Source organism: Lygodium microphyllum, unplaced genomic scaffold (genome assembly GCF_053477565.2).
Source record: "Lygodium microphyllum isolate KBCC unplaced genomic scaffold, Lygodium_microphyllum_v1.1.10 scaffold_36, whole genome shotgun sequence".
NCBI classification, from domain to species: domain Eukaryota; kingdom Viridiplantae; phylum Streptophyta; class Polypodiopsida; order Schizaeales; family Lygodiaceae; genus Lygodium; species Lygodium microphyllum.
Window position 1 is genome coordinate 1,092,681 of NW_028229519.1, and position 14,158 is coordinate 1,106,838.

A 14,158-nucleotide genomic window follows, 5' to 3' on the forward strand; every position below is an offset into this window, starting at 1 on the left:
ACAGAAGCCTACCTTACAACAGACCTCTCTTCTATCAAAGGTGCATGGATACAGGAAGAAGCCAATCTTACAACAGACCTTTCTTCTATCAAACCCTTGGTATTCCATCAATAAATTCATCTAGTGGCACTCCACTAAAATTCAACAGAACTAGCTTGTGCAATGGGTTCAACAAAGAATCCTTTCTCTACGTTAACAACCAAGCATACTGGTTTGATAAGTAGTACATACAAAAAACTGAGTTCTGAATTCTGAACCAGCATTAGGCAACTTAAGTATGACATGCCCGAGAACCCCGGTTGTGCATGTTAACAATATAAAGGTGCCCAGCCCTTTCACTCAATAGCCGGTAACAGGACCTTCAAAGAAAATATTGTATGTAAATGCAAACCCTCAAATAGGAAAGCACCCAGCTAGTAATGCAAGTCCTAGCATCAGAAATTCAGGCAGTCAAACAATGAGAATGCGTAGTACAAGATCAGAAACTCACATATTACAAATCAAATTCCTGTTTTCATATGATTACAACTTCAGACTTGCCACTGGTTTACCAGGTAGAGATTTTGCATCGTAAATTACAATCACCTAAAATACAAGTCACATGAAAAGCCAGCAGCCTGTCAAGTGACAATGTATAGTATGATTTTGTAAAGGGATGTTAACTTTCGCCCTGCAGCCTCTGCTTTCAGTCTGAAATCAAAGATAAATGATGTCACCCGTACAGCATTACTGTGGAGTCAGAGACAGCTATGTTAGTCTAATTGCTTAGATGTAACACAAGTCAATAGTGTAAGCATATATACCTGGAACCTCAACAGAAGAGTAGACCTCCCTACTCCAGAAAGTATTGTTCCATCTGAAACTATTAAGAATTTTATTTTAATTATCAAGCTGCAACCTGAAGCTGTTCTTCAAAGTTTACTGAAATATCCTTTCCAAAAAGCCCTTTTATTCCAGCTGCTGGATCATTCTGCTTCACCAAGGATTCGCCTACCAGAACCTGCTACCAGATTCAATTGGAATGAGAAACCTAAAGTGATATCTGAACCAGTGACTTGCTTAGAAATAAATCAACAGAGCACAAGTTCAGACCAAGCAAGTGTAAAAAAGTGAATTTACTTACTGCATTCACCCCAGCACTTAGAAGCAAAGCAATGTCATCAGGAGTATAAAGGCCCGACTCACCAACAACCTGAGCACAGACAATCACCATAAAGCATGTGGGCCTTTCTCAGAGGCAGAGTGTTTTCTTATTGCAGGGTTTTAACCACCCAGAAGATATGAATGAAGGAACAGTTGAACAAAAAAATATGTCAATGATGTGTATCATATACAGTTGCAATAGAAAGAAGAAAAGGAACAACATGCAGACCAGTATATTTCTTTCACGTATGATCTTCCCACTCTCCCCTTGAAGAAGTTGCACTGTGTTATTTATATCCACCTTGAAGGTCTCTGCAACATACAAAATCAGCTCATTGAATTGTTTTCCTGAAAAAGCACCCAATAAACAAAAGTGCACAAAAATAATCGTGTTACTTACCAGTCTATTGAGTCTTGTTTCAACAAACCAACCCACAAACAGAAGTACACAAAAGTGCATCCATAGAACTAGCAATAGCCTTACAGCCTTGTTTGCCATAAAATTGGCACTCAGTTAATAAGAAACAGTCTAGGCCTCAAATAAAATGCTTCAGAATAAACATAACATGAGATTAGATCCATGCCTACCCCCTCCCAAAAAAAAGCAAGTAGCAGGCACACAACTTTCATCATCAGATATCAATATTGTATGCACGTGAATGTTTTGTTGCCCAGGAACACTTTAAATGCCAAACTGTTAGAATTCTGTGTATCATGTGTATCTCCTGGTTGTGAGCTCCAACGAAGACAGAGGAGCTCTAGCACTCTGTTCGTGTTGTTCGTGTGTGCATTTGTCCTGCTCATCCGTTCATGGTCACTCTCCAGCCATTCATGGTCATCAACCTGCCCAGATCAAGGCACATTTGCAGGCCACATGGCAGACTGGGTGGCCAGTATTTTCACATTTGTTGCAGCAGGTCAAACTGATCAGCTTTTTTCACTTTACCATAAGCAGGTTGGCCAGTTTTGCAATGTGTGCTTATTTATGGCATCGCCATCATTGCTGCAATTCATTGCCACTTTACAGCCACCTCCTCTCTCATCGCCCACATTCTCTGCCACATTCTGGAGCCCTCACTGACACAGTCCAGCACCTGCAGGGATTGCCTGTAGCAGCCTTGTATTCAGCCTGAGATTGGTTCAGTTTTCCCTTCTTTCACTTTGTAAACTCTCACACGGTATCATCGAGAAAGGAGAGGAATTGGGGACTTCATCAAAATTGCTGTAAATCACTCTGAATTGCAGCATTTTCAGCCTAGCAAAGCATATTATTGCTGGGTCAAAACACAGCTATTGTGGCAAGCCTTTGACCATTGTGGAGCCCTCAACACTAAAACACCGCATTTTCTTGTGTTCTTTACAGGCTTTGAGGGACATCCATGGCAGACCACTATGATTTGCAAGAGCAGGTGAAACATCAATTTGAAAGAAATTGTGAGGACCATTCAAAGTCCGCAACAGTGATGACCATGTTTGTTAAGTCCGATGTTGACCACCACCGAGATCAAGAGGACAAATGCGAAGACCGCCGACCATCACAATTGTGACGACTGAGGATCATCGTGAAGACTGACAAGATCATAGCACGGACCATGGTGTACACCATGACTGGCCCTCGTCCCAACCATCCCTTTAGGTTTCTACCCTCTATGGCACCAAGCACCCTTGTCTTGCAATCATGACATGATGGCACCCTCTATTCAATTGCAAGTTTCCCCACACTTGCACGAGAGAAGTTGGATGGCTAGGCCTTGTGGTCATGTAAGGTAGGGTGCATCCTAGATACCTTTGATTTATGGGAGTTTGTTACCCTCCCCATCACCTGCCCCACTGGCAATCCTTGCATAGGATCAACTGCTGATTAGGCAGATCTTGGGGACCAACTTAACTCTAGGACCCAGTCATTCCTCTTTATAAGCCACAATTGTTCAGGGATCTGTTCCATAGCAGATGTCTAGACTCAGTTAGCTTCTCTCTTCCAATTTCAAACTTCCGCACATCGCATGACCCTTGAGATGTGACTTAGACAGCTTTCAGTTGCCAACTCACAGACCATGAAAGACCATATCAACAAGATGGAGGAGATACGGGATGAGCTTGCATCCCTAGGAATGGTCCCATCAGACGATAAGGCTGTGACCTTGCCATCACATCTCCCATTTCAAAAATATGACGCATTCTACACTAATCTACTCACCTTCAGGGTTTAGGATACCATATATGGGAAGAGCTTGTACCCATGATATTGAAGTATGATGCCAAGCATGAAGAGATAGGTTCACGTGGTGCATGGATGTACTGTCCCCATTTACCAGATGAAAATGACACTGATACCCCATTTTTTAACCACACACAAATCTCCCCCAAGCATCGAACATTTAGTGTCAAATAATCAGCGCATGAACTAGTTCTTAATTGAATATTTAAGGACCTTAAGTTATAAGGTTTATAATACAAAAGAACATAAACAAAGGTAAAAGAACATTGATGTTGTCTAGTCAACGGCCACCTCTTCAATATCACCATCAAACTCCACTACTAGTAAAAGAACACCGACTTCAGCGCAAGTACCGCTAACACAGCCACCATCAACATCAATGATGAGACGTAGTCTTCAAAGCTGCTGACCCAGATCAATGTCATAACTATCACCGTGGGTAAAAACACAAGAAAAGTGTCGAGTAAGGCAAAGCACCAATGCAAAAGAGAATAGGCTAATTAAAAAGCCTTAACACTCTAACTCATGCTTTTAGCGTTTTGTACTAACACTTTGCTTTTGCATTAACACAAAAGCATACCCCCTATCACGTATCAATATACCCTCCCCCCCTTCCTAAACACTATATAAAGAGACCCTTAGAGCCATCAATCACCTCATCAACTCGATCATCCTTGTAAGCGAACTGCGTGAGAATCAAGACACGCGATGCTGTGGTTCGCACAATGAGAGAGAGTGAGTGTAGAGTAAAGAGAGAGAGAGAGAGAGAGAGTTTACGAAAAAAGAGAGAGAAAGAGAGCACAAGACTCAATGTGGATGCAATCTCAAAGTACCACTTAGGCTTTTGATAATATACACATATAGTACATGTGTAAGGGTGCTTGCACACCCAAACACCATAAAAGACACGGTGACCCTTTATTCCCGAAAACCTCCCACCTAAAGGCAACGTGCTTGAAGGTAGAGGAAAGAATCAGCTCAGTCTAAGTATGTACAAAGCTGAAATACACATATACTATCCTACCCCCATCATCTAGCAGCAATGAGCAAACCACTCTACTAGAAGACCCTTCATGAGAAGGTTTGCAAGGTTATCATTGGTATATACCTTGACAAGCTCAATGCTCTTGCTATCAAGTACATTCCTAATAAAATGATACTTCACCTATATGTGGTTTGTCTTTACATAAAAGGCAAGATTCCATGCTAGCATGATAGCACTCTGACTATCACAGTGGATGATAGAAACCTCTATAATACCAAACTCTCTCACCATACGTGAAAGCCATAAAGCCTCCTTGCATGCCTCAGTGTGGCAACCACATACTTTACCTTTATAGTAGACAATGCAACACACTTCTGCAGCCTGGGTATTCAAGAGACTGCTCCCCCTGTGAACATGAACACATATCCTAAAGTAGACTTCCTGCAATCAAGATGACTAGCATAGTCTGCATCCATGAAGCCAACAACAGATGACTTCTGCTTTCCAAAGCAAATGCACAAGTCCTTTCTGCCCTTAAGGTATCTCATGATACCCTTCACTACTTCCCAATGCTTCTTGCCAAAATATGCCGTGTACCTACTAACCACATGAAACCTTTTCAAGCATGATAATGTTTCCATCTATTCCAACAATGGAAATCTGTCCAATGTCTCATATTGCATACGAATCATTATTAGCCCCTATAGCTAATCCCTAGTTTTGCACACATACACTGCATTGATCCATGTGGAATTTGACCACAAGACTAGCTCATGCGATGGTTGTAACTGAAAACAAGGATTCCTTATGCTTTAGCTGTTAGTAGCTTTATGTATGCTATGGTTGCTACATGCCCTGACATTTGTTGTGCATTGTTCCTATAATCCTTCTTCTCATGCACATGGCTTATTGGTGATTGAAAACAACATTTTTAACAACGGTGCCTCCAAGCACATAACATCCTTTTGTAACTTGTTTGTGTTATATGAAAATAAATGTGAAAAACTAGGGATCGGTTATAGGGGCTAATAATATTTTGTATGCATTACAAGACATTGGACAGATTTCCATTGTTGAAATAGATGGGAACATTATCATGCTTGAAAAGGTTTTGTGTATGTTTAGCCTAAAGAATTTGGCCATCTCAGCTTTTCCATCATCACATGTAGGGCTGTCATTTGCACTAAGTTTCACATATAAAGGCAACGGTACACCAATGGCTTTCCCCTCTCCATATTGAAACACTGCAAAACCTTAGTAACATACTTGTACTGTGACAGAGAGAGAAGACCCTTCAATCTGTCCCTGAGCATACGCATGTCAAGAATATGATTGGTCTCACCAAGATCCTTCGTATCAAAGCTACTGTGTAGGCTTTGTTTCAAGGAGTCCAAAGCATGAACATCCACGTCTGACATACAAACCAAGAGAATAAGACTACCATCTATTGCCTTCTTGGTGTATAAGCAATGATCAACTTGAGATCTATGGAATCCCTAAGATTGCATAAATGTATCAAATTTATGATACCATTCTCGTGGTGCTTGTTTCAGCCCATACAAACTCTTGATGAGTTTACATAGCATGTGCTCTTTCCCCTTTGCAACAAAACCCTCAGGTTGTTGTATATAGATCTCCTCATGTAAATCACTATGCTCAAGTCTGTTGCGTTCTTCCTTGCGAATGTGCATAAATGCCTCACAACAACCAAACACTCTCAAGTGAGCATACGAAGGTGGCTTGCCCAACCACGCTTCTTGCGGGACTCCCCCTCCCCCCGCAAGACCTATTTGGTAACCGATTAATCAAGTATACGGCTGTCATAACAACCTCTGCCCAAAATCCATGAGGTAAAGCAGCATGTGATAGCCTTGTAAGGACTCTATCTTGAATGGTCCTATTCATACTCTCTACAACACCATTTTGGGGTAGATTGTGAGAGGCGATGAGCTCCCTTTTAATCCCTTTCTTGTCACAAAAGTCCTGAAAGGCTTTGGACACATATTCCTCACCATTGTCAAAGTGAAGACACTTTAATGTCTTGTTGGTCTGATTTTCAGCAAGTGCCATGAATTTTTTAAATTTATCCAAGGTCTCGTCTTTTCGACGGATTAGATAAACCCATACTTTGTGTGTAGCATCATCAACAAAAGTAATGAAATACTTCTTTCCCCCTAGAGATAACCCTAGCATCTGACATACATCTGAATGTACCAACTCTAAGGGTGAAGACTTTAGATAAAGAGATTTTTTATGTGACATTTGAGCATGCTTACCATAAATACAATGATCACATTGTTCAAAATCAACATACCTCAAATACAACAAATAACCCAAATGAGAAAGCACTTTCATTCCAATTTGACTCATGTGTCTTGACTGGCTATGCCACAAAGAAACACTTGCTTGCTTGATTATGGTGACTACATAGTCATACACGCTACATGTGGTGTGACATGAAAAGACGCACCTAAGTTAAGTACCCAAGTGTACATGTAATCATCAAAAACTACAATCAATACATGGAAACTCAAAGAAGCAAGAAGTACATCACCGTCACTGTCATTCTCACAAGTGACTACATTACTCTTCTTTGCACTATGTGATGCTTACAAATGAGCGTGAGCCTCTTACATATAAAGAGGCCAAGTCATGCAAATTTAGTAGTTAGTGGGAGCTAGCTATGCAGGAAGAGATTAAATCTTTGTATGCTAATGATACTTGGGAGCTTGTGTCGTTGCCCAAAGGAAGAAAGCCTCTTTCAAACAAATGGGTTTACAAAGTAAAGACAATTGATGGGAAACCCAAGTACAAGGCAAGATTGATTGCTAAAAGTATGCACAGAAGGAAGGAATTGACTTCCAAGAGGTCTTATCACCTGTTGTGAAGATAACCACTCTACGTGTGCTTTTTGCTCTCACTACTGTATTGGACTTAGAGCTGTACCAAATGGATGTAAAAACAGCTTTTCTGCATAGTAACATTAATGAGGAAATCTACGTGAAACAATGTGAGGGCTTTGTAGTCCCTGGAAAAGAGCAGATGGTGTGTAAACTAAAACGCAGCTTGTATGGGCTGAAGCAAGCACCATCGCAGTGGTACAAAAAGTTTGGCACTTTTATGCTCTCTCATGAATTTATACACAGCCATGCAGATCATTGTTTCTACATGAAAAAGGATACAAATGGCAACCCGATCATACTTGTTTTGTTAGATTTGGGGAATGCAAAGAATATATTGGGCATGAGGATTCGCAAGGATAGAATGCAGAAATTGTTGTTCTTATCTCAAGAGAAGTACATTGAAAAGGTACTGAACAGATTTAACATGGCTGAAGCTAAGCCTCTTGGCATGCCCTTACCTCCATATCTTAAGCTTAGTAAATCCAACAGCCCAAAAGATAACATGGAAGCCAATCCTATGAAGGGAGTCCCTTATGCATCAGCTTGTGGCTCTCTTATATATGCTATGGTCGCTACTCATCCAGACATTGCTCATGCAGTGGAAGTTGTCAATAGGTTTATGTCAAAACTTGGCAAACCACATTGGGAGGCTGTCAAGTGTATCCTTAGATATCTAAAGGGTACACAAAGAAAGTGTATTTGCTATGGGCACGGTGCAATTAGTCTGCAAGGTTATTGTGATGCAAACGTGGCAGGTGACTTGGACACTCGTAGGTCCACTAGCGGTTATGTCTTTACAATTGTTGGCAGGGCCGTCTCTTGGTACTCCAAGTTGCAGAACATTGTAGCACTGAGTACTACTAAAGCTAAATACATATCAGCTATTGACGCTTCTAAGGAAGCTATATGGTTGAGTAGACTTGCAGAGGATCTCGGCATGTCTATGAGTACTTGAGCGTTGGGATGTGATAGCCAGAGTGCTATGTATCTGACTAAGAATGCCATGTATCATTCACCACAAGGAATATAGATGTGCAATATCACTTTATCAGATAGATTCTAGAACATGGTCTAATCACATTGACCAAGATCAAAACGCAAGACAACCCTGCAGATGTTCTCACTAAAAGTTTAAGCAAGGGTCAGAATGAGCATTGCATACAACTAGTGGGAGTTGGTTAAAAGTTCAATTCGGATCTTTTAAGTGGGAGGTTGTTGGGATATAAAGGTCCTTTATTCACCTCCATGTATTGTACACGTGTATTATTATGTTGTACATGTGAATGCACCCTTACAGGCCCTAATTATAAATACATTTTATTTTTTGTGTACCTACACATTGTTGGTACACCCAAAATCAGCTCGTACTCTCTCTATCACTCTCACTCTCGCTCACCTGCACACTTCCCCTGCAGAAAATCTTCACACTTCTGCTAGCCGCACACTCAACAGCATATGCTGAATTCAACTTCTCAATGTTAAAGAGCAAGTTGTCTGACACTGAGAGCTTTATGGTAGAGCATGCAAGCTCATCTAAATCATCCCACTCTTCTTGTTCCATACTTGCTGGTCTTATTCCCTTCGCTTTGATGGGCTTCACCTATTTCTTCTACTCCAAGACATTGTAGCACTGTTTTTGCTACTGTCACTGTTTCCAGCCATGATTTGCAGCACTAAATTGACTCAAGCGTCAACAAAGGCAAGCCCAAATGTCACATAAATGACCATGGTATGCTGCAAGTACCAACCAGCAGTGAAAATCAAGAAATTGCAGAAATTTCAGATCTGCAAATTGATTTCCAGAAATAGAGAATGTTTGCTACTGCACACCACAATAAATTACAGCCAGATTTATAGGCCAATGCACCAATTGCATGTGAAATCCCCAAAATTCTACTACAATTTCTGTTCCAAATGCATTCCCGGGCACAAATTTGACAATTGCAATCAAAAGCCCCAAATTTTCAAAGGGAAATCCACCCAAATTGCATCAATACATGTACCCGAGTGCATATACCAAGCAATTCTTGCACAATTTAATGAAATTATGCAAAAAACCCCAATTTTCTTAGGACTGATGTGCACAAATTTCAATGAAATTGACAGAATTTCGCTAAAATGTGAAAAGCCCCAAATTTCCCAAGCAAATTTGCACCAAATTTGCAATTTCTGAATCAAATTGTCTTGTTATGCATCAAAATCCCCAAATCCAAAAAAGGCCCCAATTTTTCAGCTCAATATTTCACACCCTGCTTACGCATGCCAACGCCAATCACTAAACCAAAGGTTTAATTCAGAAAACCTTTGAAATTCTGAAAAATAATGAAAAATCTGTCCTGTTACCTTGATTGGACTGCCACCTGCAGTCTGAGCTGTCCAACAGACTGACGCAGTCTGACAGACTGTCTGACACAGTCCGACGGACTAATGCAGTCTAATGGACTGTCTGGTGCAGCCTGACAGACTGTCCTAATGCAATCCTGATGACTGTCCTGACACAGTCTTGATGCAGCTCTGACGGCTGTCCTGTTGCAGCACAGTCTGAGGGATTGTCTGACACAGCCTGACCAACTGTCCTAATGCAGTCCTGACGACTTTCCTGATGCAGCTCCAGCAACCTAAGCTCTGATACCAATTTGTCAACGGAGTGCACCAGGATTGAGACACGCGATGCTCTGGTTCGCACAATGAGGGAGAGTGAGTGCAGAGTAGAGAGAGAGAGAGAGAGAGAGAGAGAGCACAATACTCGATGTGGATACAATCTCAAAGTACCACTTTAGGTTTTTGATTATATATATATATATATAGTACATGTGTAAGAGTGCATGCACACCCAAACACCGTAAAAGGCATGGTGACCCTTTATTCCCAACAATCCTCTCAAGCTTCAACACTTAACCATTGCCTTCTCAATCAAGCTCGACCACCACCTCAATCAATCATCTCAACCACCATAAATTCAACCATTGCAAACTGGAATGTTTGGTTACTTGGGAGGCACTACTAGGCAGATCTCAAATGCGAATGCAGCAACACCATCACTAGGACCACCATTTTTGCAGCTGCCCGTGTATGACAACTTGACTCCTTTGGGTAAAGTTAAAGACTACAAAGAAGGTGGAGTAACAATCAAATTTGAAATCTTTAGTGGTACGTAGAATGGACTAAATTCGACAATTTGGTGCAGCCTACTCTGGGATCAATTTTTCCAAGCCTTCAAAAGTGTGCAATGCAGCCACTTTTTTAAAAGGAAATACACTTTAGTGGTGGACAACTACAAGGAAAATCACCAGCAACTTGGGTGCAATTCAAATAGGTCTTCTCTTCTCAATAGCTCACAAACACTTTTGAAGTGGATGTGACAACATTTGAACAGCTTGGCACAAATTGTGCCAATTTAGAAGAGTACACAAACAAATTATGGGCAACTTTGTTGTCGGTTAACTCTTCATGAGGTCACAATGGCTAACCAAATAGAGACCTACTATTGTGGTCTACCCAAAGAAATCCATGACTATTGCACCAAGACAAAAGTGACCAACATAGCACAATTGACTGAAAATGCAAATACAGCTTATGCATTGATGAAAGGAAATGTCACAGGATTTAAGGGCAGCAAAGATGCTTCAAAGGACAATGCTGAAAATAAGGGCAGCAAGACTGAATTTTTGGGCAACAAGTTTAAATCCTCAAAAAAGGATCAACGTGCTGAAGATTAGTCAAAGTAGTTCTTTCAAAAAGGCAAACAAGGCAAAAGGTCATGTGCTAGCGGTAAGAAAACTACTAAAAGAAAGGCATTGTATGATGCAAACAAATGCTATGTTTATGAACAAGAGGGGTATATAGCACATGAATGCCCAAAATGTTAAGTCTAAAAACCACATAGATGACAATAAGGATCAGAAAGGCAAGAAGCACAAAACTTCTGTTGGATTGATATCCGATCTTTGTTGGTGAGCAACCAAACACGAATACTTCACAGCTATACCATGCATAGGCCAATGTGAGGGATCAGCATGCTGTAGTTTTCTTGACGCAAAAGCTCGTGCCAACTTCATTTTCCCAGAATTGGCAACCAAGTTGGGAATTAGAGATGAGGAAATGGGTCCCATGGGTAAGGCTAGTTTGTTGGCTTGTCTTGGACATGCAAAGCCAATCACCCATATCATTGGAAAACTCCAAATTCATTTGCAGTCATATGTGGATAGTGAGGATTTTCACATTATGCCATTGGAGGCCTGCTATGTCTTATTGGGTATTCCATGGTGTCAGAGTGTGCATGCATAAAAGAAGCCAACATGTTCTTGATATAAAGTTGAAGGAAGAGTCTATTCCTCTTGTGTTTGCTTCAGCAATTTCTTCTATGATAAAAATCCATCTTTCTATGTACGTAGTTTTTGCAAAAGATGTTAGTAAAGATGATGCTAAGTCTAGTGTTTCAATGCTGAATAATGAACAGACAAAATTCTTAAAAGAATTCCAAGATTGTTTTTATGACTCCCTACTTGGAGAATAACCACTTGAAAGGCTAGAGGATTATTCTATTGACCTTGTGCCTCGTACTACACCTCCAAACAGGCCATCCTATAGAGTGAGTGCTACCCAACAACAAGAAATAATGAGTCGGGTTAATGAGCTATTGGAAAAGGGGTTGATTCAGCCCAATTCATCACCATTTTGCTTACTTGTACTCCTTGTGCAAAAAAAGGATGATTCATGGCAAATGTGTATTGATTACTGTGCCTTGAACAAATACACCATTAAAAATAGATTCCCTATATTGAGGATTAATGATATCCTTGATTGGTAAGAGAAAAGTGCAATCTTTAGTATAATAGGCCTTAAAAGTGGGTATCATCAAATACGTATAAGGCCAGAAGATGTGCACAGGACAGCTTCTAGAATCACTTTTGAATCGAATGAGTTCTTATTCATACCATTTGATCTTACAAATGCACCTGTGACGTTTAATCACATGATGAATCGAATTTTTCAACCCTAAGGTCTTTCATTGGCATATTCATTGATGACATTATAGTCTTTTCAAAGAATGAGAAAGAATATCGAATGCATTTGACTACTTTGTTTAAGGAACTTGGAAAACGTAAGCTCGTTATTAATGCAAAAAAGAGTGAATCCTTCATATTAAAGATTCACTTCTTAGGGCATATTGTCTCAAAAGATGGTGTTAGAATGGATCCTATAAAAGTGGAAGCAATACGCAGCTCGCCTCATTTGAGAACCTTGCATGATGTACGCAACTTTTTGGGGCTATGTTCTTACTATAGAACGTTCATACGCCACTTTGCTAAAATTGCTTCATCCCTTCATGCATTGCAGAAGAAGGGAGTTCCATTTACATGGGCTGATAAGGAAATTGAAACATTTAATAAGCTAAAATAAAAGCTTACTTCGGATCCAGTGTTGATCTTGCCAGATCTCTAAAAAGCTTTCGTTGTTCAATGTGATGCATATGGGAACTGCATTGGTATCTAATGCAAGAAGGCCATGTTGTGGCATAAGAGAGCAGAATTTTATAGGGTGCTGAGAAAAATTTGCAGGTTTATGAGAAAGAGTTGCTTGTTGTAATTCATGCTCTTTCCACTTGGAAACACTATCTGCCAAGGACTGATTTTGTTGTACTTCTTCTCTTCTAATCCACCTCATGGCCCCCACCAAGCAAACTGTGCGATGACATCCACTACCACGCCAAGGCCAAGGACAAGTTTTCACTTTTCCACCATGGCAAGGCAAAGAAATCCCCAATTTCACCCGATGGGATGACTCCAATAGCAACGCAACCTCGTTGTCTCCATGTCCCTCCCCCCTCCCCCCAAATCCATCCAAAGGCTGGAAGACCCTCCCTCAATTGGCCTTGGAGTCTTTGAAAAGAGCTCACGAGCAAGAAGATTCTTCCAAAGAGGAAGAAGCAAGCGAGGGTGTGAAAGCTGACAACAACAAGCCAGAGAACATTGAGGGTGACACCTCTACGAATGAGAAAGGTGGAAACAATGATGATGAGGGCAACATTGATGACAACATCAATAGGCCCTAGGATAGGATAGAATGGCCAGAGGCTAGTGCAGATGCAACCGAGGGGCACTCAACAAGTGGTAAGGACTCCATGCGACGCCCCAAGCTAAAAACAAAGCAAGCCAGATAACTTCCTCCTCCTCCTCCTTTGGTACCCCTCCTCCCAACTCAAGAACCAACCCCTACTGAGCAACCCCCACCCGGGCCCCAACCCCAAGCCCAACAAGCATAAGGACATCAACCATGGCGAGGCTTGGCAAGACAAGTCCTAGGGCAAAGGCTAAAGCGAAGGAAAAACTATCACCTAGCAGATCTTAGGGAGATCCGCAAGTACTAGAAGAGCATGGACCTACTGATCAAGAAAGTGCCCTTTGTACACTTAGTGAAGGAAATCCTTCAATCTTATGGATATCAACTTCGCATGCAAGGGATTGCAATGGAGGCTATCTACGAAGGCGCAGAAGCATACCTTGTCACCCTTTTTTAGGACACATATCTTGGCGCAATTCATGCTAAGCAGGTGACCATCATGCAGAGAGACATGCAGTTAGCTAGACGGATAAGAGGGGGAGAGAAAATTAGAGATACCAAGGGCCTACAGTTTTTGTAACACACTGCAATGCAATGTACTTTGTGAACTTCAACATGTAATCAAAAACCTTTGCTTTTTATTATACCTCGAATGTCTCATAATGTATTTGTGTATAATGGTGCAATGATTAAATTTGCAACATCAATTGAAAACTCAACAATTAAGTACAATGACACAACGATTAAGCAATTGGTTATAAACCTTTCTACTTTGCCGAATGATAAGTTAGCATACATCTTAAGCAATACGTAACTAGGTCTCAAGGTGTCAAACAAGTAAACATG

At 40.9% G+C, this 14,158-nt stretch overlaps 1 protein-coding gene across 1 annotated transcript in view; it reads right to left on the minus strand.

The window, feature by feature from the left end:
• Window positions 1–471: 471 nt before the first annotated feature.
• The window catches only part of LOC148009155 (indole-3-glycerol phosphate synthase, chloroplastic-like), a 27,214-nt gene continuing 13,527 nt past the window's right edge, over window positions 472–14,158 (minus strand). Inside the window, exons 8-11 of the mRNA XM_087673760.1 lie at window positions 1,373–1,455; window positions 1,124–1,192; window positions 804–1,000; window positions 472–690 (exon numbers count right to left, since the gene is read on the minus strand). Of these exons, the coding sequence (XP_087529886.1) occupies window positions 887–1,000; window positions 1,124–1,192; window positions 1,373–1,455 (266 nt within the window). The 3' untranslated portion in view covers window positions 472–690; window positions 804–886. The remainder of the gene's footprint in view (window positions 691–803; window positions 1,001–1,123; window positions 1,193–1,372; window positions 1,456–14,158) is intronic.